Genomic DNA, 26729 nt, shown 5'->3' with positions numbered 1-26729 from the left:
CATTCCACACATGGGGAGCCACCACCGAAAAGGCCTGTTCTTGTGTTGCCACCCACCAAACCTCTCAGGGAGAGGGACACAGGGAAGAGCCTCATGCGACAAGCGCAGGGTCCTGTGTGGCATATGTAGCACCAGCACAGAAAAAAGGGGGGGTTGTGCACAAGAGCAACAGGGAGGGGGTTGATCCAGCACAGCTGCAAATGCAGAGCGCCTCTCTCCAAATTTCCTGGTGGCCCCATGCGCCTGCCTGCCGATGGGCGAAGCTGGAACCCCACCCTCTTGCTGCCCTGCTGAGATCCGTGGCCCAAAACCCCACCTCCTTTTGCTTCCCCAGCCCCTGCTCAAGCCCTTCCTTCTCCGTCTGCAGCCTGCGTAGCGTCGCCGTTCGCTCAGCCTCGTGCCGGTTCCAGCCCTCCACCACTTTGGCCAGGGTCTGTGGAAAGGAGAATGAGAGGCTCATAAGTTTATGTATGCCACAACAGCAGCAAGAATACTTATTGCAAAGTACTGGAAGACACAAGATTTACCCACCCGGGAAGAATGGCAGATGAAGGTGATGGACTATATGGAACTGGCGGAAATGACTGGCAGAATCCGAGACCAAGGAGAAGAGTTGGTGGAAGAAGATTGGAAGAAATTTAAAGTTTATCTACAGAAACATTGTAAAATTAAGGAATGTTAGAAGGATGTTGGAATGAAGCAATGTGGTTTTAGCAGAAATGATATAAAGGATTAAGCAAAAATGGATTGTTAATTGGTGAAAGAACAGAATGTAAAATTATAGTATATTAAGATAAATCATTAGGATAAAAATAAAGATGGAAAGGATTTGCTGAAATATCTAATTGAATTAGAATACAAAAAAGGGAGGTGTGAGGAGGTCAAGGAAATAAGCAAAGGAAAGAAAGTTATGTAAAGGATTGTTTTGTTTTGTTTTTTTTAATTATCTGCATCTTTTTTGTGTGTGTGTTTTTCCTTCTTTTTTCTTTGTTCTTGTATTTTTTCTTTTTGTAACCTTTAAAATCTCAATAAAAATCTATTGGGGGGGAAGAGAATGAGAGGCTCAACTGGCTATCTTCCCTGCCCCCCCCCCCGCCCCAGCAGGGATCCAGGGGTGTTCCCTAGCTGTAAAGAGATCCCTCGCTCTTTGGGCAGTGAGAGAGAACTGGTGTATTGTCGGAACTGTAGTCAATTTCCCCCTCCGTCCCCTGGAAGCCACATCCTACGCTGGCCTCTGCAGGCCATTTTTCTGGCCTGGACTCAACCACTGCTTGCTTGCTTGCATAGGGCTTGTTTTGAAATGGCCAACAAGCAGCTGGGGGCTCAATTCCATTCCAGAGGTAAATGCTCACTATGAGGGTTGTTCTTGTTTCCTCTATATGCAGAGGTGACTAGAGCACTGAGCCTACAGCAAATGTACCTTTGAGACCCGTACAATGATCCTGAGAGAGCAAGCAAGGCAGAGGGGCTCTCTGGGAAACAACCGAGATCCTTGTTCAAGCTTGGGATGCCACAGGCACCTCTGCAGTATGAAGAAAGTAAGTGTGTGTGAATTCGACAGTCCTTAGTTTGTTTTCAGCTGCGAGTTTGCTAATATTAATATTGTTAATAGCAATGGTTAATATTAAAGCTGGACCATCAAGAAGGCTGATCGCCGAAGAATGGATGCTTTTGAATTCTGGTGCTGGAGGAGACTCTTGAGAGTCCCATGGACTGCAAGAAGATCCAACCTCTCCATTCTGAAGGAAATCAGCCCTGAGGGCTCACTGGAAGGACAGATCCTGAAGCTGAGGCTCCAAGACTTTGGCCACCTCATGAGAAGAGAAGACTCCCTGGAAAAGACCCTGATGTTGGGAAAGATGGAGGGCGCAAGGAGAAGGGGACGACGGAGGACAAGATGGTGGGACAGTGTTCTCGAAGCTACCAGCATGAGTTTGACCAAACTGCGGGAGGCAGTGGAAGACAGGAGGGCCTGGCGTGCTGTGGTCCAGGGGGTCACGAAGAGTCGGACACGACTAAACAACAATATTGTTTTGTGGATTATGAGAGCTGTAAGGTTTTGTGAATCTTATAATATGACCTTCGTTGTGGCTCTGCCATTTTGCGTATTTTTTAGCTGTTTTCTTAACAGCGTTTTATAGGAGGTCCTCATTTCGCTGGTGATTTGCAATTGCATTACTGAGGATTCGTTAATTATTCTATAGGATCCATGTCGCAATTGTGATGCTACGTTATTATTGTTTGTAAGCTGGTTTGTGATATGTGTGCGAGTCGAAAGTGGCCTAGAAATAGAATGAATGAATGAATGAATGAATGAATGGGCTAAGTTGTTGACCTGGGCGGGTGCTGCAAGTTCTGCCTTTGAAACAGCCCCCGTCATCAGGCTTTGCTAAAAAGAGTGTAGCATTCAGGGCTGCGGTAGGGAGAAGCTGCTGCTAGTGTGGGGAACCTTTGGTCCTCCGGACGCTGCTGAACTGCAGCTCCCATCACCCCCAACTACTGGGCTGTGCTTTGCTGAGACTGGTGGGAGTTGTAGTTCAGCTGGGAGGACCAAAGGTTCCTGCACCCCAGGGGTCAGAAGATTGTAAAGAACTGCCCTCCCTGCAGTTGCTAAGACCAGCAGCTGCTACATGTAAAAATGTTGAAAGGAGCACTGCCAGATGAGGCCCATCTAGTCCACCATCCTCTTCTCACCGTGGTCCACAAGCAGGACCTGACCACAGCAGCAGCAGCAGCAGCAGCGCTCTCCTGACCTGCAGTCCCCAGTCACTTGTATTCAGAGGACTCCTGCCTCCATGCCCTGGGCTCCCCATGGCTCCAGCAATGATGTTCCAACTCCAAGCCACCTGCTGCTCCTCCTCCTGGGCCAGCCTCCCTCTGGGCATCTCAGCCACACACCTGTCGTGTCGAAGGCTCACCTTATCCAGCTGCTCTATCATGCTGTCTTTCTTCTTGTCCGCCGAGACGGCGACGGCCAGCTGCTGCTGTAGCTCCAGGATGCGATTCTGCAAGGCGTGGATGTGCCGCTCGCAGTGCTGGGTGGGAGGAAGCGGTCAAGAATTCAGTGGCTGTGGAAGGGAAAGGTGAAGCATTTGGGCTAGGGGAGGTAGGAAATGATTCTTGCGGAAGGGGCAACTCAGGTCCCGGCCCCTCTCCAAGAACCCCCACTGATGCACCATTCTCCCCCCATCTCCCCCCCCCCCCCAGTCCTGAGCGATGGAAACTTTGATATCAGTCAAACCCTAACAGCTAAAATGAAAGATGAAGATTTCCGGGAGCTGAGCCAGTCCTGGGGATTATTCAGAAGGGCATGCCTTACTTCTGCCCTGTTTATATCCTCTTATAAATACAGGTGTTCAGTTGCTGCTTCTCTCCTGTCCTACATGGAGCACCCTGCTTAGTGAAAGCGGAGTTCTCCTCTGCCTCCAAGAGCAGAATAAGTCTGTATTCTGCTCTGGTCAGACCTCACCTGGAGTACTGTGTCCAGTTCTGGGCACCACAGTTCAAGAAGGACACTGACAAACTGGAACGTGTCCAGAGGAGGGCAACCAAAATGGTCAAAGGCCTGGAAACGATGCCTTATGAGGAACGGCTAAGGGAGCTGGGCATGTTTAGCCTGGAGAAGAGGAGGTTAAGGGGTGATATGATAGCCATGTTCCAATATATAAAAGGATGTCACATAGAGGAGGGAGAAAGGTTGTTTTCTGCTGCTCCAGAGAAGCGGACACGGAGCAATGGAGCCAAACTACAAGAAAGAAGATTCCACCTAAACATTAGGAAGAACTTCCTGACAGTAGGAGCTGTTCGACAGTGGAATTTGCTGCCCAGGAGTGTGGTGGAGTCTCCTTCTTTGGAGGTCTTTAAGCAGAGGCTTGACAACCATATGTCAGGAGTGCTCTGATGGGGTTTCCTGCTTGGCAGGGGGTTGGACTCCATGGCCCTGGTGGTCTCTTCCAACTCTAGGATTCTATGATTTAAAGTCCCCTCTGCAGCAGACAGAAGCAAGCCTTGCCCTGCCCGGTTTGCATGAGCAAACCGTTTGGGAGGAAACAGTCTCCCCCATCCCACCCCAGACTTGGCTGCCTTGGGTTAGCCTAGGGCAGCAAGTGAGGACTCTTTGGCCTGCGAGTCTGATGAGACCCACCAGGCCTCCCTATTTGGTCCAGCTGCTCCCACCTGATGTCAGGTGCAGGGCAGGTGAAGACCTGGCTTGGCCATGGGGGCGTTTCCAGGCAGCATTGATCAGCTGATCTGTGGCACAGGACTTTGCAAGAGGTGACAGTCAGCTGACCAGAGCTTTGCAGGCTGTACCATTGCCCATCATGCTGGGCTAAACGGGGGGGGGGGGGCAGGAATAATGATCTGGCCAGTGGCCAGATCTTGTTGCCCCATCTGGGTCCAGTGGCTGTTAGTGGGGATGAGCATCAGGGAACACTTCATACCAGTTCCCAGAAACTCCCCCCAATACAGATAAGCATAATCAGTATTTAAAGCAATCGTCATAATTCAGCAGAACAATAGATTTGCAGCTGAGCTACAAAACATTTTTATTTTATTTTTTTAGTGTTTATATTATTAACTTGTAAGATATGGATTTGTTTTGGGTTTTTTTAGTCGTTGCTTTTTTAGTTTTTCAAATGTTGGTTTTTGTGTGTTGTGTTTTGTTATTTTTCGATATTTTGCGTGTTGTTGTTGTGTGGGAAATACTGATAAAATTTATTCGATTAAAAAAAAAAAGATTTGCAGCTGAGCTATCTATGACTTGGCAGCAGATCCATCTTCAGCAGTACTACAGCTATAGTACTCGTAGCAGATCAATCCCCTGTAAAGAAAACCAAAAAAACCCCTGGGAGAATAAAAATGTGTTTAACTGGTCTTGGAAGAGAGCCAGCGACAGTATCACTTCCATCTCAGGGCGGACCTGCCCATCTGTTAAGATATTAGTCAGTGGCCCTCAAGCCCCACACTAAGGGGCTTGAATCAGGAAAACTTTCCCAAGGCAGACCTGTCTGGGCCCGATTCATATGACTTTTCAGTGTCACAATATACTCCCAGCCCTCGTTAAACGTGGACTGGAGTTGCTTTTAGCCAGCCGGACGTCCGTTGAGATGTTGCACCCGCTTCTACCAAAAACACCTTCCTGCAGTACCACTGCAAGTTGCTACGTCCCAGCGAGTAATCCGTTCTCCTCCCACCCAGACACACTTATCACAACACTGTGTTAGAGGTAGTGTTTGTAGCAGATGGACTGCCATCTCTGCCTGTCATGCTGCGGACCTGAGTCTGACTCCTAGGTTGGCCGGCCACTTCTTGGGGGGGGCCATAGCTGAACGGTTGGGCACCTGTTTTGGATACAGCGGGGACCACCCTGTGGCAAACGCACCACCGAAATGTAGCCTGGCGTGAATCAGCCCAGGGTGTCCAAGGAATGAGAGTGTATTCAGTGGGGGGGTGTTGGGGCTCAAGCATAGAGCAAAGAAGCCCTAATAGATGGGTGCCTCTCCTTGCTGCTCTGGGACCAAGAAGGAGGGAAAGCTCTCATGTCACGAGTGAGCAACGGATACTCTTTTAAAAAGTAAGCCCTGGTGTTCAGTGGCTGCTCAAAAGGACATACCGTATTTTTTGCTCTATAACTCATTTTTTCTCTCCTAAAAAGTAAAGGGAAATGTGTGTGCGTCTTATGGAGCGAATGCAGGCTGCGCAGCTATCCCAGAAGCCAGAACAGCAAGAGGGATCGCTGCTTTCACTGCGCAGCGATCCCTCTTCCTGTTCTGCCTTCTGAAATTCAGAATATTTTTTTTCTTGTTTTCCTCCACCAAAAACTAGGTTCGTCTTACGGTCTTGTGCGTCTTATACAGCGAAAAATACGGTAACTCCTTTGCATGGGCAACGCAATGGGGCAGAAGCCGCTTCACCCACACACTCCCGCCTGCTTCCCAGAAAGGCCGAGATTTGAGTCCTCCAGAATATTTCTCCCAGGACTTTCTGGAACAGCTCTCAGAGCCCTGGAGCTTACTTTGGGTTCCCAGCAGCACCTGGGCCAAGCAGAGCAGGCTCCTGCGCTCTAATAGGCTTAGAGGGCTAAATTGAGCCTCGGGAGGGGGCCGGCTAGCCCTCCACCCACCCCAGCAAGCAGCTTAAAGCCGGGCAAGGCACTCGGCAGCAACATCACCAAGGTCAGGCTTGTTCCACCGGCACGTGGGCTGGGTCTGCGGCACGCCAGCGCCTCCTCCTGGTCAGGGCTGGCCTCCTCCCCTCTCATCGCCACCACCCACTTCGCTCCCTTGTCCTCCAGAAGATGGTTAGGACAAGAGAGGAGAAGGAGATGGAGGCAGGAGGCAGCCAGGATTCTGTTTGCAGGTTTGGCAGGAGGCTGGAGTTGAACACAAGCTGGTGGGCAGGGGGATTACAATGACAAGAGCGGGTACTTGAGAGCACTCCTTTAAAATGCACCAGAGAGTGGATTAAAAGCAAGGGTTGGGCACAAATGAGGTGCCTGCGCCTTTTTTGCACAGCCTAAGAGCTGCCTAGGGACGCGGGTGGCGCTGTGAGTTAAACCACAGAGCCTAGGGCTTGCCAATCAGAAGTTTGGCGGTTCGAATCCCTGCGACGGGGTGAGCTCCCGTTGCTCGGTCCCTGCTCCTGCTAACCTAGCAGTTCGAAAGCACGTCAACGTGCGAGCAGATAAATAGGTACCGCTCCGGCGGGAAGGTAAACGGCGTTTCCATGCACTGCTCTGGTTCGCCAGAAGCGGCTTAGTCATGCTGGCCACATGACCCGGAAGCTGTACGCCGGCTCCCTCGGCCAGTAAAGCGAGATGAGTGCCGCAACCCCAGAGTCGGCCACGACTGGACCTAATGGTCAGGGGTCCCTTTACCTTTACCTAAAAAGAACTGCCCCTTGAGCAGGTCTCTGAATGTTGGAAGTTTAGGATGGAGAAAAGGAGCACACAGTTAAACTACAGAACTCCCTCCCAGAGGAGGCAGCGATGGCCTTTAAAAGATGACTTTAAAAGAGGATTAGACAAATTCACTGAGGAGAGGGCTTGCAATGGCTGTGCTCTGCCTCCAGAATTTGAGGAAGCAATGTTTTCAAATACCAGTTGCTAGAAATCACAGGAAGGGAGGGTGGCCGTGCTCCAATCCTGCTTGCAGGTTTCCCACAGGGATCTGGTCGGCCCCTGTGAGAACAGGATGTTGGACCAGATGAGAGCTGGCCGGATCTAGCAGGTTTTTATTAGGTTATCTGCAAAGGATGCTGCACTATGTGGGCTTCGGTCCAATCCAGCAAGGCACTTCATATATTCACGCCCATGAGTGCGGACTCCAGAGCAACTGACACAAGTGAGGAATGATTTCACCCTTCGCAAGATTCTGTGTTAGGCATTCCTGTATTTTGAAAACTAATTGCTGGGCCACTGGAAATTAGTGAGACCAAAACCCAACAGGGAAAGTAGACCATACCCAAAGACTTTAGTCTGTCCATCCTAGCTTAAAGAGGGGGGAAAGAGTGAATATTCCCCACCAGTTGTGAAAAGAGCAGGTACCCATATCCATGCTAGTGAAGCTGGAGCTATTATTTTCTAGATGAGTTATTATGGTGTCACAAGTACAGGCTATGTGAAGCTTAACAAATTCAAATTCTGCCCCAGAAGGGAGCCACATTCTGCATCTTAAATCATGGAAATCAAAGCAAAGTCTCATGGCCTCTTGCTGATTTTGCATAATTTTTTTTTTTAAAAAAAAACCACCACTAAATATATTTTTACTTGGCAAGCTTTTTGGAGGTGGGAGAAGAAACGGGTGCCACAGAGAACTCTGAAGATCTCCAGAAGTTCAGCTCCACTTTCCTTTGGCTGAAGATCAGGGCTGACACGAACATACAAACTCAAGCATCGCTTCCTTGCATATTCAGGAAACGCAGCCTTGATTTGACGGTGAAACCGGCTGACTCCAAAGGTGGTGTGCTTTTAAAGCAGAGGCTTTTCTGCATGGTTTGGACACATACCAGGGATACGGCTGCCGCCCCCTTCCAGCATTGCGATTCACTGAGAGGAAGGGGCTGCTGAGAAGCAGACCTTATCCCTTTCCCCAGAGAAGTCAGGACTCCTGGTTTCTTCCGTGAAGAGGTTACAGTTCAGCAACAACCGCAGCTTGCAGCCCTGATCCCGTCTTCCTAACTGCCCATGGAACTCTGCCCATGTTGAAGGTGAATGTAGGGGGGCACGTGGCTGGAAGGTCAGAAAGCTCATTATGGGCCATGATACCGGCTAAGTCCGAGTAGCTTTACTTAAAGTCGCAGGTCACATGACACTTCATACCCACCCACCCCCCAGCCATACTGGTCCATCCTTCAAGCCTCTTTGGTTGCCTAATCCTGGCAATTAGGAGAGGCTCAGGTGAGAAGGGGTGGGGTGGGGTGCGAGGCCGCTGGGCCAATGGACTAGGCTGCTTTTTTTACTAAACACCGGCCTGCGTGGAGCATTTTCCCCAGCAAAGAAATCCTCAAACAGTTGGATTTCTTTGTTTGGGGCAATGGTTCTCAGAGGGTGTGGCAAGAGAGGATGGCAAGTGTGGCAGGAAGATTTGAGGACAATCAAAGAAACATTTCAGTGTAGTATAGTATAGCATCAAAAAATACATTTTTTTGCAGAATATGGATAGATATCTTTCCAAAATGAAAGCAAGGAGATCCAAATGATACTCAGGACATTCCTAATTGTGATCTTTTCATTTTCCCATGAATTTCTTATCAATAAAAAATTCAGTGTGGCATGAACAAATTTTTATTTGTTCATCGTGTTTTTAAGTTTATAGCATTTTTAATATTCTGTTGGCAGCCATCCAGAGTGGCTGGGGAAACTCAGACAGATGAGCGGGGTATAAATAATAAAAATTTATTCTTATTATTGTAATTGTTATTACTATTAATTTTATTATTATTGAAGTGTGCCCCGCAGAAAATTTTTTGAGAACCTCTGTTTCAGGGGAAGAATATGACTTTTAAAAGCAATTTGGGGGGAGAAGAGGACAGGGCAGAGCCAGGCCTAGCAGTCACCCGTTCCCTCATTCTCCCACAATCCTTTGTGAATCCTTCAGGCAGGCTCCACAGCTGTCTGGTGCCACTCACCTTCCGCCGGGCCTGCTCCTTGTCCAAAGAGTCCTTCAGCAGGTGGGAGTCGGCATATGGCGGATGCTCACGGACTTGGCCCAAGCGCAGACTGGTATAGCGAGGAAATAGTTGCTCAAAGCCAGCTAGGGAGCCAGGAGGAGAGACCTCCTGCAGGGGCCTGGCGCTAAGGTGACAAACGGAAAGGGGACATGAAGGCAACAGAGGCTCCTTCAAAACCAGCCACAATCGAGCCCTCCACCCTCCTGACACTCTTACTCTTTAGCTTCCGGCATCTTCTATCCCCAAGACTGCAGGACAAGGACCCAGGAGTTCTAGAGCCCGCTCTCTCTCTCTCTCTCTCAACATTTCAGGGTTGGCTGAACCACTTCCTGGCCTTTCACCCCAAGGGCTGGCGTCTGTCTACTGATCCTCCTTTTACAATAATGCTCCTACACTGGGGTCCCTGCATTTCTCTGTCGTGGGTAACTTCTGGCCCACAGGACCCATTAGCTGGGCCTTAGGGACACGGGTGGCGCTGTGGGTTAAACCACAGAGCCTAGGACTTGCCGATCAGAAGGTCGATGGTTCGAATCCCCGCGATGGGGCGAGCTCCCGTTGCTCGGTCCCTGCTCCTGCCAACCTAGCAGTTCAAAAGCACGTCAAAGTGCAAGTAGATCAATAGGTACCACTCCAGCGGGAAGGTAAACAGCGTTTCCCTGCGCTGCTCTGGTTCTCCAGAAGCGGCTTAGTCATGCTGGCCACATGACCCGGAAGCTGTACGCTGGGCTGCCTCGGCCAATAAAGCGAGATGAGTGCCGCAACCCCAGAGTCGGTCATGACTGGACCTAATGGTCAGGGGTCCCTTTACCTTTACCTAGGACTTCGTTTGGCCAAACCTTGCCCACCTATTCCACCTCACAATGTGGGGTGCAGGTATAGGCAGGACTGAACCAAAAAGGGGGGGTTGCAGGCACTGCATATCAGGCACACCTGCAAAGCCCCACATGGCGCGTTGTGAAGCCCTGACAATCAGCTGGTTGTTGGTGCTTAAGTGCCTGCACTGCTCTATGCAAGAACAGCTGATATTCTGGCACAGAGCTGTGTGTGGTGCTTTAAAGCTGATCCACAGGGCTTCAAAGTGTAGCACAGGCTCTATGCTAGCCTAGGAGCTGGAGAATCACATCACTGTGATGCCTTGTGATTGATAAGTGGGTGGCCTGCAGAGGGTAGCGGAGTTAAGGGATCTGGCCCACCAGCCAGATCCAGTTCCCCACCTCTGCTCTCTAGAACCGTGGACTCCAAAGATAACACTGGGCAACAATTTTTTACTTTTTGAATGTTGTCTAGATTTCTACAACTGATTTAGGGTATTTTTGCACTGCTGAATCAGGAAATGGCATCCGTTTCTCTCCATCAGGTCAGGTTTACTGTAAACTGAATGGTGGGCATTGATAAAGGTAAGTACACGTAAATTGCATGTTGCTTCACCATTTTTCAAACTTCAGGGCTTGAACTTCCATTTCTTGGAACTCCAGGAATGCTCAGCGGCAGGGAGGTCTCTCTTCAGAGTCCAACAGTAGTCAGCCATCATGACTGCGTCCCTGTGACCCTGATACCTGGTCTCCATCTCTTTCATGTCCTGATGGAATCTCTCCCCTCTGCTCATCACTCATTGAACCCAGCTTCTCAGGAAACTGGTCCATATGTGAAAATAGGTAGTGCATCTTGATGCTCATGTTGCAGCCCAGGTTCCTGAAAGCAGTCAGCATGTTGTTGACAAGTTCTGCGTGGTTTCTGGCCTTATTGTTGCCCAGAAAGTTCTTCACTACCAGAACAAATGCCTTCCACGCTTCCAGTTCCACTTCGTTCATTGACTTTCCGAACTCTGGATCTCTGATGAGCTGACGGATCTGAGGACCGTCAAAGATGCCAACTTTCAACTTCTCCACGGTCAATACTGGAAAAGCCTGGCACAAGTAAGTGAAGCAGTCACCATCCTTGTCCAGAGCCTTGGTGAACTGCTCGATTAAGCCGAGCTTGATGTGCAGCGGTGGGAAGAGTATTCTGTCTCTGTCCACCAGAGGGTCGTTGATGACATTCCTTTCTTTGCAAGGCACCAATTCCTCCTGCACAGGCCAGTCCTTCTTCATGTAATGCTGAGCACGGTCCATACTGTACTACATGCACAGAAAACATGGGTACTTGGTGAAGCCAGACTGTTGTCCCAACAAAAAGTTCACCATCTTCAGGTCAACACAAATAAACCACTTATCCTGATCATAACCAATTTTCTCCAGCACATACTTCACCGCTTCATAGTTCTCCTTCAGTGTACTCGAGTGAGCCAGGGGTATAGAGGCAAACTGGTTGCCGTTGTGTAGCAGAACACATTTCAGTGATCGCTTGCTGCTGTCAATGAACAATCTCCAATCTTTGGGTTCGTACTGTGACACTCCAAGCTTGAGCAGAAGCTGCGCAATATCTGCATAGCACACCAAGTCCTTCTCTTCCGAGAAAAAACGGAGGTACTCTTGATGCCTGTTGCGGAAGAAGCTGATGCGAGCACTGTCAGAGAGGAGGTTTTTTTCCTTCAATCTGGATGCCAACAGTTCAGCAGAGTCTTTTGACAAGCTGAGGTCGCGAACTAGATCATTCAACTCCTTTTGGGAAAATGGATGTGGAACATCATCTTCAAGAACCACTTCTTCATGTCCTTCAACAGTGGAGGCATCTCCGAAGATAGGCACTGAAATTTCATCACAATGAGCTACAGGACGACGTGCTGATTGAAGATCAGGATACTTCATGAGGCGGCTGCCCCATTAACTTAGTTTTGATCCCCCAACTTTATGCTTTGCCACACTAATTCATGGAAGATTTCGAGGTTTTATGACTTCAAACTGATCCCTTTTCGACATAATCACCCAGAACAATCGGACCTGAATACTTCTTGTCATTAAAATAATAATTTCCAATCAAAACAATTATTCGACATGGCATTTTACCCCCACCAACTTCTTCTAAAATGCTCCACACAAGCGTACATGTGAACAAAAACGTAAAAAAACGACATGTGGCCATAGCTCAAAAACGTGACCTGATTGAGCAAAACCAATGTGATTTTTGGATTCAGCACATCAGATTTGTCCTGAAAAAACGCAGACAACAAATTTGTTGTTGACCAGTGTAAGCTTTGTATGAGATCATCTATCCTAGCTAAAGGGAAGGCACCTCCATTCATCCTTCAAATGTGTGAGGAAGCAGAGAAGTGAATTCTGGTCTGCAAGCAACACTGAACTATGCATTCTCACGACATGCATGAGCCTCTGAATGCACCAAGCAAAGCCAAACAGAAAGTCATGCACATTTCCAAGACTCAGGACTGAAGCAAGGTTTGTGCTGCATGCAAACCAAGCCACGGTTGTCAAAGGCCCCCAATGATTAAAAAAAAAAAAACAACAGCATGTGGCGAGACATCAAGGCTCCTCAACAGAATCTGAAATTCACCCAAGAGCTTAAACGGGGTTCTTTATCTGTCTCCTGAGATGAAGCTGCTTCTGGCTGGGAAAAGCTGCGTAGCAGGAACCCCTCAAGGCTACAATAGCAACTGACCCAGAGCCAATGCTCTTTTTTCGGTCGGTATGCATCAGTATAGCATACTGCTACCTCTTTTCCGCTGCCACCATCTCACGGCCGCCGCTTCTCCCAGAAGGTGCTTTGGCAATCGTAAGGATCATGCCCAAATGCCTCTGCTCTGGCACGACTTTTATAATCCTCAGGCACCTTCCTGGAATGTGCTTTGGCGTTCAAAGGGTTACGCTAAAGCACCTCCAGGAGGCTGCGCCTTCCGCAGCGTAGCAGGACCTATTTTTCCTCTTAGAAAAACACACCAACCACTGCCCAGAGCCCTAGGAAGTCTGTTCATGTCCTGAGATGAACTTACTTGAGCAAGGCTGTCGTGCTGTCACTCTCAAAGGAGTCATCATCTTTCCGCTCAAATGTTCGCAGTACCACAGCACCCCCTGCAGGCAGAAAGAGGGAAATGGTTGTCTGCAGGTCGGAAGCAGCTTTGAGGGCGAAGGGAGAACCGGCTCCGATTTTGGTATAAGGCCACTTCCTGTGTTCCTACTTGGGAGGCTGGCTAGAGAGAACCTGCTATAGATTCAGGGGTGAGATGAGAGATCAAGAGGTGGGTGGCAGTGGAAGTGTGGATTAGGTTGGACCATGTCTGGTTGGACCATGTTCCCCACACAAAGCTTTTTTTAAATCCTATTTTTGGTATCCCCTTCAAGGATCACTGCCTTGCCGTGGCGAAGGGGCTTGAACTATGGCAAGTTCTTAAAGAAATGGGGGTGCCTGATCACCTAATCTGTCTCCTGAGAAATCTCTATGTGGGACAAGAAGCTACAGTTAGAACCTGATATGGAACAACTGATTGGTTCAAAATTGGGAAGGGAGTACAACAAGGCTGTATATTGTCTCCCTGCTTATTTAACTTATATGCAGAATTCATCGTGCGAAAGGCTGGGCTGGATGAATCCCTAGCCGGAATTAATATTGCCAGAAGAAATATCAACAACCTCAGATATGCAGATGACACAACATTGATGGCAGAAAGTGAGGAGGAATTAAAGAACCTTTTAATGAGGGTGAAAGAGGAGAGCGCAAAATATGGTCTGAAGCTCAATATCAAAAAAACGAAGATCATGGCCGCTGGTCCCATCACCTCCTGGCAAATAGAAGGGGAAGAAATGGAGGCAGTGAGAGATTTTACTTTCTTGGGCTCCATGATCACTGCAGGTGGTGACAGCAGCCATGAAATTAAAAGACGCCTGCTTCTTGGGAGAAAAGCAATGACAAACCTAGACAGCATCTTAAAAAGCAGAGATATCACCTTGCCGACAAAGGTCGGTATAGTTAAAGCTATGGTTTGTGATGTATGGAAGTGACAGCTGGACCATAAAGAAGGCTGATCGCTGAAGAATTGATGCTTTTGAATTCTGGTGCTGGAAGAGACTCTTGAGAGTCCCATGGACTGCAAGAAGATCAAACCTCTCCATTCTGAAGGAAATCAGCCCTGAGTGCTCACTGGAAGGACAGATCCTGAAGCTGAGGCTCCAATACTTTGGCCACCTCAGGAGAAGAGAAGACTCCCTGGAAAAGACCCTGATGTTGGGAAAGATGGAGGGCACAAGGAGAAGGGAATGACAGAGGACGAGATGGTGGGACAGTGTTCTCCAAGCTACCAGCATGAGTCTGACCAAACTGCGGGAGGCAGCGGAAGACAGGAGTGCCTGGCATGCTCTGGTCCAGGGGGTCACAAAGAGTCGGACATGACTAAACGACTAAACAACAACAAAATTTTTGGTACTCTCACCATGAGCAGCATCCCTGGACCCACGGAGGATGCCTTGCAGATGGCAGCGCACGTCCTCCATCTCAGAGATGTGGCGGGACTCGACGGCAGGACCCTGCAGGAGAGAATGAAAGACCCCTGGGTGTTTCATCCTGCGTCTCCATCCTCTCCCTAGCCACGTGGCCTCTCCTCCTCACCTTCCTGTAGGTGCTGGCCTCCACGCTGGTTGAGAGTCGGTGGCTGAGCTCCTCCGCCAGAGTGTCCAGATCTACTTCGGGGGCCTCCGCTTCCCTGGAGAGGCCCAAGCTGTGCTGGTTCTCCAGGTGGGAGCGGGCCTGAGCCTCAGCCTGCCGGCTCTGGTGCAGCGAGGCATAGAGCTGCGCCGTCACCTGGGAGGTATAGGGGGTGCCCGCCTGAGAGGAAGGGACCTTTTGCCCTGGGCTGGCAGGAGCCGAGGGTGGCAGCAGCTCCATGTCGCTCAGAAGATCCTCGCTGTGGATGGAGGAGCTCAAAGTCCTGCAGGCACTCTTGTCAGCCATGGGTACAGTTGAAGGTGGTGGTTCCAAAGCCTTTGCCCAAGCCGGCCAGGCTGCAGGAGTTCTGTGCTCAGAAGCCCAGAGCCCCTGTCATAATGCGGAGTGTCCCATGACAACAGGACTCCAACAGAGGGAAGGTGCTTTCAGACATGCTGACCCGTCCGGAGTGCCAGCAAAGAGACACTGGAAGGAGAGACTGGGCAAGTGGTGCTTCCCAGTTGGTGCCCTGAAGAGAAAACGATAACCGTGAGGGGCACAGAAATGAGCTTACAGCAGGACAACAGGAAGAACACAGGTGACATCGGGGGTCGGATCCCAGCTGAAGAAAAGCCCTGCCCTGAGCCACTGCTAGCCTTTGCCCTGTATGGTGGCATTAGTCCCCATTTCCTGGTGGGCACATGGCAAGAGCTCAACTCCTGCTTGGTTTAAGCTCTATGGATCCAGAGAACCTGGGTGGGCCTCCCCACCCCATGCTGCTGGACTATAAGTCCCATCAGCCACAGCCAGCGCCCAGGGGCAATGGGATCTGTAGTCCAGCAAAATCTGGAGGGTCCTGCTCCGCCAGCCCCCCACTTCTGCCCTAGAGGGAGCCCTCTTCTTGCCCCTTAAAGCTCCCCACTCACCTTTTGAAAACTGAAAACAACCCCAAGCATGCCTCCCCCCACATCACACACTCTCTTCCCCTTTAAGCGCCCCCCACCTCAATTTTAATGGCAGGCCCCCTCCTACAATTCCCACCCCCAAATCCCCCTGGAGCTCCACCCACAATCCTATGGCCCCGCCCACACCTGCCCCTCGCCTCGCACCTGCCACAGGCCCCGCCCACACTGCGCTCCCCTCTCCCAAAAAACGTTGAGGTAAATCCTAATTCTCTCACCGCCCGCCCCCCCCCGGGGGGACCCGGTTTTTTCCCGCCGTTTTAAACGCCCTCGCTCTCCTTCCGTCCCGCGCTCACTCACTCCTAGGCCGCGCCGCCCGCCCTCAAAAATAGCACGCACAAAAAATATACAAAACCCAAACCAACCAACGCTTGGTTTTCATTTGGATTAGGCCAACGCAACTCCTGGCAACCTCCTTGGCAGGGAGGGCGGGGAGGCCGCCGCCGCCGCCATTTTGCTTGAGGGCAAGAGCGCGCTGTGCGGGGAAAGAGAGAACGCGCGTGCGCGAGCCGCCGATCGAGATGAGGGCGGGCGGAAGCGTGGTGACAAGAGCACGCGCCGAGCGGCGGACCAATCAGCGCGCGCATATTGCCCTACCGCGCTCTCGCGCTCTCTCTCTCTCTCCTCCCGGAAGTATAAGAGGATTCGGAAGCTGCCGGGCAGGGAGGGGGTTGCCATAGAGACGAAGGTGAGACTCCGGTATTGAGGGAAGGGGGCGGGGGCTGTAAGCCCCGGAGGGTCTTCAATACGGGGAGTCCGCTGAGGGTCCAAACGGCGACCACCCGGACCTTCCCCACCAAGGGCAGGACCAGCCCAGCGCTGGTGGGGGAGACTGTGGGTAGAGCTCCAGGGCTGGCTGGGCTGCGACTCTTGGTCCTCGGCCTCACTGCCTGATGGGAATCGGAGGCAATGTCCCCGCCCCACCCCCACCCCCTGTCCGTCCCCACAGTGAGCGTTGAGGGGCGTAGGGCGCGTTTAATTTGCCCACTTTCGCATTCCCAAAGTGAGGGGTGCTAAACAGATGTAACACGACTTGGGAATTCAAAAGAGATTTTGGTTAAAGTGATACAATTTAGTTTTGCTGGGTAAGTGAAAAGTGTGTAAAATTGCATAGAAATCATTCAAAATGATTGCCAAGCACTTATAATATAATAATAATATCTTTATTGTCATTGCCCCCTCTCGGGGACAATGAAATTACTTGACTGCTCCATAAAAACACTAGTTAAAACAATACAGTATAGTACAGCAAGGAAGATTAGATGACTTTCAAAGTCCAGGCTTCCCATTCAGGGCCGAGATCGCTCTGGAGAAGAAGCTGTTCTTAAGGCGGCTCGTTCTTGTCTTCATCGTCCTATATCTCCGTCCCGATGGCAGGAGCTCGAAGAGACAGTGACCAGGATGCGATGGATCTTTTACTATGTCCAGTGCCTTCCTATGGCACCTTGTGGCATAAATCTGCTCTAAGGTGGAGGGAGAGTGGGCAGCCAACAATGCTCTCTGCTGCCTTAACAACATTGTTATTGTTGTTTAGCACTGCCTAACATTTTCAGAAGGGAAAATTAAAATTAATGTTTCCTGAAAGCAGTTTATGTGCTTCTTCATCAAACATAGACTTACTGTACCAAGATCAATGTTGTCCAGTCACAAAAAAAATAGCTGGTTCAAATGCCTCACACCCAAAAGCATCTTTTTAACACTCCCCCACTGAAGAAATCTGCAAAAAATAAAGTTTCACTGCTGCCAGAGTGTGGCTCATGCCAGCGAGCCCAGCTTCACTAGGGCAGTGGAGGTGGAGGGGACTTTCTCAGGCCTGCCAACCTACCTCTGCCCAGGCAGCAACCCAAAGATGTGGGCTGGATCCTCCCCCCACTGCCTTGTTACCCCCCCCCCAATTGTTTTCATAGGTTTGTTAGTAATGGTGAATGGGTGCCAGTTGCAAGTAAATATTAGGTAAGACGTGGCTGATTTAAATGTTTACTAAATACAAGAAAAATAAACATTCACAGATCACTCTCCAGGGCATCAGAAAATTTTCTGGGGCAGTTTTTTTCTACACACACACACATTAACCTGTGCAATTAACCCTAAGTTGCACAGGAAATTTTCTGGGAAGCCAACATCGCTGGTACCACTCCTGCCAAGAGCCACACCTCTTTTTTTGGTGCCCCAAAAGGAAGTCATGGATGGGGGGGATGCCTTGTGGGGGGGGACACCTTTCCTGACCCCACTAAATGCCTCCACAAGCAATTGGACCTGTGATGGGTGGGATCTCTGTATCCATGTCAGGTGTGCATGATGGATTCCTCACTTTCCTTGCAGATGACGGTGCATAATTTGTACATATTCGACCGCAATGGAATCTGCCTGCACTACAGTGAGTGGAACCGGAAGAAGCAAGCTGGCATCTCTAAAGACGAGGTGAGACTTGAGGCTTGAGATATGCAGAGCAGAATGCCAAGGCTTAAGCCTGCTAAGGACATAGTGTTATAATATTTTTAAGGTCTCAAATACAGAGTAAATATTCATAAGTGCACACATATCTAAATATATGATATGTCTGAAATAGTATTGGAGAGCAATCCTGAAGCCATTTTGACTCTCCCAATTGCCCTCAAGCGCCACCCTCTGCCCAGAGAGAAACGAGCACAGCCATTGAAGGACTGTGCCCTGGATCCCCACATCAGCAAGGCGGTGGTCCAGGAGTTCGTGATCGACCATGTCAAAAGCTGCTGACAGATCTAGAGGAATCAGCAGCCCCGACCCGCCTCGATCCAGCTGTCTACAAAGACCATCTGTTAGGGCAACCAGAGCCGTCTCGGTCCCATGACCAGCGCGGAAGCCGGACTGGAATGGATCCAGACCCAGATTTGGGGGCGGGGGGGGGGGGAGCCCGTTCAGAGGTGAGGGAAACCAAACTGCAGTGTTCTGCAAGTTACCGTATTTTTCGCTCTATAACACGCACCCGACCATAACATGCCCATAGTTTTTAGAGGAGGAAAACAAGAAAAAAAAATATTCTAAACGAAACAGTGGATGTATGATTTTTGTGGTTCATGCTGTGGCCACAGACATGTGATCCGACAGTGACTTTGGAGTAGCCCAATGCAAAAATCCTGAGGATCCCTGTGGATCCATGCTTTGTAACCATGTTTTAAGTGGGGAGGGAAGGAAAAGCACTCAAGGGACAAGGAGCACACGTGGGGTGGGTGGAGAAGGATGCTGCTAATAATGAAGAGGGGTTTAAGGGGAGAAGAAGCACGTGTGGGGTGGGTGGAGAAGGATGCTGCTAATAATGAAGAAGAGGGGTATAAGGGGAGAAGGCTCCTCTCCTCTCCCACTTTGCTCCTTTAAAGCAAGCAGGCTCTGCTTTTCTTCCTCCTCCCTGCTCATCCCCGGCTTAGCAAGCTGACAAACTTTGCTGCTATGTAGCGAGCTGAGTGGGGAGGAAAGAGGGACAGAGAGCCTGCTTGCTTTAAAGGAACCAACCGGACAGGAGCCGCTTACACTTGTTATCTCCCGCTTGGACTACTGCAATGCGCTCTACGTGGGGCTACCTTTGAAGGTGACCCAGAAACTACAACTAATCCAGAATGCAGCAGCTAGACTGGTGACTGGGAGCGGCCACCGAGACCATATAACACCGGTCTTGAAAGACCTACATTGGCTCCCAGTACGTTTCCGAGCACAATTCAAAGTGTAAAGGTAAAGGGGCCCCTGACCATTAGGTCCAGTCGTGACCGACTCTGGCCACTCATCTCGCTTTATTGGCCGAGGGAGCCAGCATACAGCTTCCGGGTCATGTGGCCAGCATGGCTAAGCCGCTTCTGGCGAAACAGAGCAGCGCACGGAAACGCCGTTTACCTTCCCGCTGGAGTGGTACCTATTTATCTACTTGCACTTTGACGTGCTTTCAAACTGCTAGGTTGGCAGGAGCAGGGAAGGAGCAACGGGGGCTCGCTGCGTCGCGGGGATTTGAACCGCCGACCTTCTGATCGGCAAGTCCTAGGCTCTGTGGTTTAACCCACAGCGCCACCCGCTGTGGGTTAAACCACCCGCACACTTCTACCTCCTGTACTAATCCGTGATGCAAAACACAAGCTTGGTCTGGGGAAACATGAAATTGTGGTGGTGTTTACGTGCATGGGGCAGGGAGAGGGAAGGGTGTGAGTAAAAAGAAAAGTTCAAAAGCTTTCTAGCTTGAATGATACTATGAGTTTCCCTTTAGCAGCCGCCACTTTCTAATTTGGGGAATTCCGGTGTTGAAGCTTCCAGGGGAACAGCAAGCTCCATTTGGGGAAGTTCTGCTGGTTATGTGACTTTGGGTGATTCACATCAGATAAGATGTTTTGTTTCTTCAAGAGGTGCTCAACAGGCCAGAGGGTTACATTCAGTAGCCAACTATTAGAAATTACTCCTTGTAAAGTTGGTTTTTGTGAAGCAATCATCTCTACAGTACAGTGGTACCTCAGGTTACATACGCTTCAGGTTACAGACTCTGCTAACCCAGAAATAGTGCTTCAGGTTAAGAACTTTGCTTCAGGATGAGAACAGAAATTGTGCTCCGGCGGCGCGGCAGCAGCAGGAGGCCCCATTAGCTAAAGTGGTGCTTCAGGTTAAGAACAGTTTCAGGTTAAGTACGGACTTCGGGAACAAATTAAGTACTTAACCCGAGGTACCACTGTATATTCTTAGATTCAGCTTCAGAAGGAATATTTTGTATTTTGGGGTTTTTTAGTGAGTTATTTTTGGCTATGATGCAAGTCTGCTTTGCACATGTTATGGGTTAACTTTCCTAGGCACTACTGTTGCTGTAACATATCATACCCTAATGTCTATCAGTTGCATTGATTATCTCGTAAGGGCCCCTTTGGCTTTGTCTGTGGTTTCTGTGCCATGGATGTCCTTGTACGATTAGCCACAGGGTGGCGCCAGAGCAGAGCAAATGAGCATGATGGAGTTCTTCATCTTTGCCATGGAATCTCACCCCATTCTCCTCCCTATGAACACATTCATTTTCTTTCTTTCTTTCTCTCTCTCCCTCCCTCCCTGCAGGAGTTCAAGCTGATGTACGGCATGCTCTTCTCCATCCGCTCCTTCGTTAGCAAGATGAGTCCTGTGGACATGTATCCTTTCTGCTTAAACAGCAGCCTCGAAAGTATCACTCTTGCGGTTTTTTGACAGAGGGAGCCTGACTGAATGCTTTTTAATTCACGTGGAGTGGGGGGAGTAGCATTATCTACCATATTTTCCCCTCTATAGGACACACTTTTTCCCCCTCCAAAAATTAAGGGGAAATGTGTGTGCATCCTATAGAGCGAATGCAGGCTGCGTGGGCTAAGCCCAAAGCTGCGCACCGCTCCGTCTCGCTGTTCTAGCTTGGGGTTAGCTGCGCAAAGCCTCCGCAGGGCAGCGGGGTGCCTTCATCCCGCTACCCTGCGGAGGCTACAAAGGCTGTCCCTGCAGACAGAATAGTGCGGAGCGCTCCGTCTCACTGTTCTAGCTTGCGGATGGCTGTGCAAAGCCTTCACCCCGCTGCCCTGCGGAGGCTACGAAGGCTGTATGAAGGTGGGGGGAAGGCTGCAACTCTTCCCCCCGCCACCAGCCCCACAAGCTCGGAGGGCAGCGGGAAGGCGGCGCGCCGCCTCTGCGCTGCTCCCCGACCTGGTTTGGAGGCTGGCGGTGGGGGAAAGCAGTGATTCCCCCCCCCCCCCCGCCAGCCCCAAAGAGCAGGTCGAAAGGAACCCGAAGCCTCCGGAGCCCAGCGGGAGCTCCAGCTGAGCTCCAGAAGCTTCGGGTGAACACACCTTGAACGCCCTGAACGCACCTTGTTTTAGAGGGGGAGAACAAGGAAAAAAATGTTTTTTCCCCCTGTTCTCCCCCTCCTATGGTCTGGTCCTTAATGTCAGTATATGGAAACATCACCGCTGCAGACAGACAGATTGTTGACACCACATGATGTGCTTATCTGTGGGAAAGAAGAATTTCCCAGGACCTTCACAGGCTGGATAAGTCTTTGTGAAGAGTGTAATTTGAAACCTTCCATTTGCACATGTTCAGGAAGTTTGTCAGACTTGCTGGAAGAACTGAACTGAAAAGACGTGTTTTTCTCTAGTGCTGTAATGTCAGAAATAAGCATCATGTAAATACCGTATTTTTCGCTCTATAACACGCACCTGACCATAACACGCACGTAGTTTTTAGAGGAGGAAAATCCGTAGGCATGCCACCCGTAGGCATTCCCTCCATAACACGCACAGACATTTCCCCTTACTTTCTAGAAGGAAAAAAGTGAGTGCTATGGTGCAAAAAATATGGTAGATTTCTGACTTACTTTCTTTCCCCTGCGGAAGCAGGAGGGAGGGGTTGTGCATTTTGCCCACGCTTGGGAAAATGTTGCCTATCAAAATCTCCCTGGTCTGTCTGGATATCAGCCACAGGAGGTTACCGGTAAGCAAGCTCTGAGGACAGTGAGAGGGGCCAGCCTGTCTGGAGGGGACTCGCAAACCAACACTTAAGGAGTAAAACATGTTTGGGAGGGAGGGGGCTTAGCCAGCTGCCTTTGCCTGACATCTCCTTCCTCCAGTTCTCCTTAATTGCTTGCCCCCCAGGAAAGACGGCTTCCTCTCCTTCCAGACCAGCAAGTATAAGCTGCACTACTATGAGACGCCCACGGGACTCAAGGTGGTGATGAACACAGACTTGGGGGTGGGCAACATCCGAGATATCCTGCATCAGATCTACAGCTATGTGAGTCGGAAGTGGGGGGTGCCGCCTCCTCCCCTGCCCCCCATCCCATGATAATCCCTAGGGTGGCTCTCCTGTGTACAGGTGCCCTCCAAACAACTCTGCAGTGAAGGAGGAGGAGTAATAATAATTTATTTATACCCCGCCCATCTAGAATCATAGAGTTGGAAGAGACCACAAGGGCCATGGAGTCCAACCCCCTGCCAAGCAGGAAACACCATCAGAGCACTCCTGACATATGGTTGTCAAGCCTCTGCTTAAAGACCTCCAAAGAAGGAGACTCCACCACACTCCCTGGCAGCAAATTCCACTGTCGAACAGCTCTTACTGTCAGGAAGTTCTTCCTAATGTTTAGGTGGAATCTTCTTTCTTGTAGTTTGGATCCATTGCTCCATGTCCGCTTCTCTGGAGCAGCAGGAAACAACCTTTCTCCCTCCTCTATGTGACATCCTTTTATATATTTGAACATGGCTATCATATCACCCCTTAACCTCCTCTTCTCCAGGCTAAACATGCCCAGCTCCCTTAGCCGTTCCTCATAAGGCATCGTTTCCAGGCCTTTGACCATTTGGGTTGCCCTCCCCTGGACACGTTCCAGTTTGTCAGTGTCCTTCTTGAACTGTGGTGCCCAGAACTGGACACAGTACTCCAGGTGAGGTCTGACCAGAGCAGAATACAGTGGCACTATTACTTCCCTTGATCTAGATGCTATACTCCTATTGATGCAGCCCAGAATTGCATTGGCTTTTTTAGCTGCTGCGTCACACTGGCTGGGTCCCCCCAGCCACTCTGGGCGGCTTCCAACAAAACACTAAAATACAATAACCTATTAAACATTAAAAGCTTCCCTAAACAGGGCTGCCTTTAGATGTCTTCTAAAAGTTTGGTAGTTATTTTTCTCTTTGACATCTGGCGGGAGGGCGCCACCACCGAGAAGGCCCTCTGCCTGGTTCCCTGTAACTTGGCTTCTTGCAGCGAGGGAACCACCAGAAGGTCCTTGGTGCTGGACCTCAGTGTCCGGGCTGGACGATGGGGATGGAGACGCTCCTTCAGGTATACTGGACCGAGGCCGTAGCAGGCACAGGTCCTAGAGGCGTTATTCCCCCAGCCTCCTCCAATCTGGCACCTTCCAGATGTTGTCCTGCAATGCCCACCATCACTTTCACTGACCCTCAGTTGTGCTGGTTGGGGTTGATGGAGGCTGGGAGTCCAGCAAAAGCTGGAGGCCACCTGGAGGGTGTGTCCTACAGCAGCCGTCCTCAACCGGGTCTTCCGCAGCTTCCGATTGGCTGCTGGAGCTTCCTGCAGCCAATCAGAAGCCACACTTTGGTTTCTGAACATTTTGGAATTCGAACAGACTTCTGGAACGGCTTCTGTTCGACTTCCAAGATATGACTGTATAGTGATAATGAATGCAGTATTTAAATTTTATTATTTTCCCCCAATACTGAATTTTTTTCTGTTGATGTACTTTTTATATTTTATGGGTAAATTGAGTAAAAAATGAGAGAGAGTGGTAGCAGCAGGTGAAACAGATCAACTGGTCAGGCCAAAGCTCTGTGTATTTTTTGTTAAAAAGCGGTTACCTGATGTTGGAAGACCACCAAATTAGGGTTTAGGGGTGCAGCCCTTCAAAAAGGAGCCCAGGCTCCTCCTTCCTCTGGGCCTTCCATTCATCTCCTCCAGTGCATTTGCCCCATTCCTTGTCCAGCAGTTGCTTTGACTCAGTGGTTGCCAACATGCCAAAGCAGCTGGGAGTCCTTTATTTCCCACTTCTGTGTTGGCAGCAGGGAGAGCGGTACTCTTAGGGCAGGGGTCTGCAACCTTTAAGACAAAAAGAGCCACTTGGACCCATTTCCAAAGAAGAAGAAAAACTGGGAGCCGCAAAACCATTGCGACATTTAAAACAAATATATCTCCAGAGCCGCGATCTGACAGCGGGTGGGAAGGTGACGTCGGGACAGTGCGTGACTAACGCACGCACCGCCCCCATGCGACATCACAGCCAGTACAGCGCCCGTCACAGTGGGGAGTGTCAGGGCGCACAATGCGCCTCCTCCCCTCGCTAGTATCCGCCCCGGAGCCGCGGCAAAGGTGTAAAAGAGCCACATGCGGCTCCGGAGCCGCGGGTTGCAGACCCCTGTCTTAGGGTATCTGCTGCTGTCCTGAGAGAAGGCAAATGTGAATGATCCCAAAGTAAGAACGAAAGATCAGTCACTGGGGTTAGTCAAAATAGAAATCTTTTTTTGGAGCGGCAGGTCTCCCAATGTTTGGTTTTCATTTCCCTGAAGCTGTTTCAGTTGGGTTCCAGAGGGGAGAAGGGGTATTCTCATCTCACTGACCTCGTGATTCTCCTCTCACTCAGCTTCTTCCATCTCCTCCCTAGATCTACGTGGAGTATGTGGTCAAAAACCCTCTGTGCAGCTTGAACGAGAACATCCAGAGCGAGCTATTTCGGAGCAAGCTGGACAGCTTCATCCGCGGACTGCCCTTCTTCTCAGCTCGGGCAGGCTAAGTGGTGCGGGTGGGTGTTTGCCTTTTCCCGTTCCATGCTGTAAATACTACAATTCCCATGATGCACATGGAGTAGTGTCTGGCAGTGAGCTTGGCACTTTCTCTGCTGGGTGTGCCATCATCAGAACGACCATCATTCCCTGCACTTCAACCATAACGGACTTGTGACCCAAACCAGAACTCTGAGCTTGGATACCTTTCAGACAGCAGCTTTCTCCGCAGTGCTTTCCTCTGTTCCCTCCACCGCCCTTTGACCCATGGCTCCATCTTTTGTCCCATTGCGTATTCCCCCTTAGTTGGGACCCCAAGAGTCCCTCTTCCTTCCCCTCCTGACCGTGACACACAGTCCTTTGCCAGTGCAGGCCTCTTCCTTTCTATTTATAGAGCTTTGCCTCAGCCCTTTCTTCCCCCTCCGCCCCCCAAGCTCCTATTTATAGCCAGTCTCTTCTCCTGCTTTTCCAGTCCAGTGCTCTCCCAGCCTGGGCATGACATCAAGTGCCCCGGGGCTAGGGGGGGTGCTGCTTGGACGCAGTGGAAGATGCAGCGGCATGTCCTTCCCAAACGCATCTCGCGAAAAGACGGGCCAGCAATCCAACTTTCCGCCACCAGGAAAGGTCGATGAGCAACACAGGTCGAGAAGAGAGGTGTACTGTATTCTTTTTTTTTTTTTTGCTGGGTCCACCTTTCATGAATTAAACAAAATGCCACCTTTAAGATCAGAAGTTTCTTTGATCACCCTCAGGTTTCTCTAGGACTCTCTGGGATTTGCTGGTTAACTCGGTTGCCATTGCGCCCCAGACTGTGTTATGTTTGCAATGGCTGCTGGGCCACCTCCACAAAAACCCCTATGTCACAATGAGCGTCTCAGCTTCTTCGTCGCCCTGCAAACGAGATGCCGAAGGCCAGCGAGGCAGCAGCTCTTCTTCAAATTGGACTAACCGGCTCGTTAAATCGTCGGTCTCAAGTTCTTGCGTCACACGGGGCTTTTTACCTCCTCGGGCTTCGATGTTCAGAGAAGGGAAACAAAGCGAAAGCATCGGCAGATACACCTCCAGGCCAGAAATTAAGTGCCTGGGTTAACCACCGTCTTGCTTCACCCCCACCCCCACCCCCACCCCCCTTGAAAGGCCACGGCCGGTTGCGCCCTTCCCTTATTCGCTGTTGTTCATTCTGAGCGTTTTAAGCTCTGGGAGTTCTGTGTGTGATTCAAGCTTGTTTCCCACTTCTTTAAATGCGAGCTGATTTAAAAAATTATGTCTCTTGTTCTCTCTTGTCATGATCAATTTTGCATGCTTTGAAAGGTTTCATATTGCCATGCTGGTGATCTCGGTCCGTTAAATGGTATAAAACCTTAGCCTGGAGATGCATCCAATTAAATGCCCCTCAAGGTCACGTGGTGGATGGCTTGGACTTGCATTCAAGGGCTGGCAAAATGACATTTTTGAAGCATGACATAAGAAGCAGCTGCTGGATCCGACCAGTGGCCCATCTAGTCCTGCCACACAGATGTCAGTGGGAACCCCACAAGCAAGAGCCCTCTCCCCTCCTGTGGCACCCTGCGGCTGGCATTCAGGACCATAACCCATGACAGTGGGCTAGGTGGTCCAGTGGCCTGATCCAGTGGTCTCTTCTTATGTTAACCTCTCTCATGCCCTGGTGCCCTCCCTCCCAAAGAGGAGGCTTATTTATATTTCTTTAGAATACTTACACCCTGCTTTTCAAAGCAGCTTACAAAGGTTGCCAAAACAAGATGCCTCTTGAATCTAGTAAAGGTAAAGGGACCCCTGACTGTTAGGCCCAGTCATG

At 50.2% G+C, this 26729-nt stretch overlaps 2 protein-coding genes across 8 annotated transcripts in view; one reads left to right on the top strand and one right to left on the bottom strand.

The window, feature by feature from the left end:
- The window catches only part of CNTROB (centrobin, centriole duplication and spindle assembly protein), a 35868-nt gene extending 20860 nt beyond the window's left edge, over window positions 1–15008 (bottom strand). For all 3 annotated transcript variants that reach the window (XM_083706611.1, XM_083706612.1, XM_083706613.1), the window contains exons 1-6: window positions 14665–15008; window positions 14489–14582; window positions 13055–13133; window positions 9130–9295; window positions 2919–3035; window positions 317–433 (exon numbers count right to left, since the gene is read on the bottom strand). In XM_083706611.1, the coding sequence (XP_083562737.1) occupies window positions 317–433; window positions 2919–3035; window positions 9130–9295; window positions 13055–13133; window positions 14489–14582; window positions 14665–15006 (915 nt within the window). In that variant the 5' untranslated portion in view covers window positions 15007–15008. The remainder of the gene's footprint in view (window positions 1–316; window positions 434–2918; window positions 3036–9129; window positions 9296–13054; window positions 13134–14488; window positions 14583–14664) is intronic.
- A 1206-nt stretch (window positions 15009–16214) lies between these two features.
- TRAPPC1 (trafficking protein particle complex subunit 1) lies at window positions 16215–26188 on the top strand. Of its 5 annotated transcripts, none has more exons than XM_083707244.1 (6): window positions 16215–16350; window positions 17985–18083; window positions 20718–20788; window positions 22274–22412; window positions 24796–24933; window positions 25533–26188. In XM_083707244.1, the coding sequence occupies exons 2-5, from the start codon at window positions 17985–17987 to the stop codon at window positions 24922–24924; spliced, it is 438 nt and encodes a 145-aa protein (XP_083563370.1). In that variant the 5' UTR covers window positions 16215–16350; the 3' UTR covers window positions 24925–24933; window positions 25533–26188. The 5 variants fall into 5 exon arrangements, with proteins under 5 accessions (XP_083563370.1, XP_083563367.1, XP_083563366.1 ...); XM_083707241.1 differs by having other exon boundaries at window positions 25386–26188; XM_083707240.1 differs by having other exon boundaries at window positions 24796–26188.
- The last annotated feature ends 541 nt before the right edge of the window (window positions 26189–26729 follow it).

Source organism: Podarcis gaigeae (assembly GCF_964106915.1).
Source record: "Podarcis gaigeae genome assembly, chromosome: 13".
Lineage (NCBI taxonomy): Eukaryota > Metazoa > Chordata > Lepidosauria > Squamata > Lacertidae > Podarcis > Podarcis gaigeae.
Note: the sequence above shows the minus strand (reverse complement) of the source record. Positions and strands in the feature narration are given on the sequence as shown.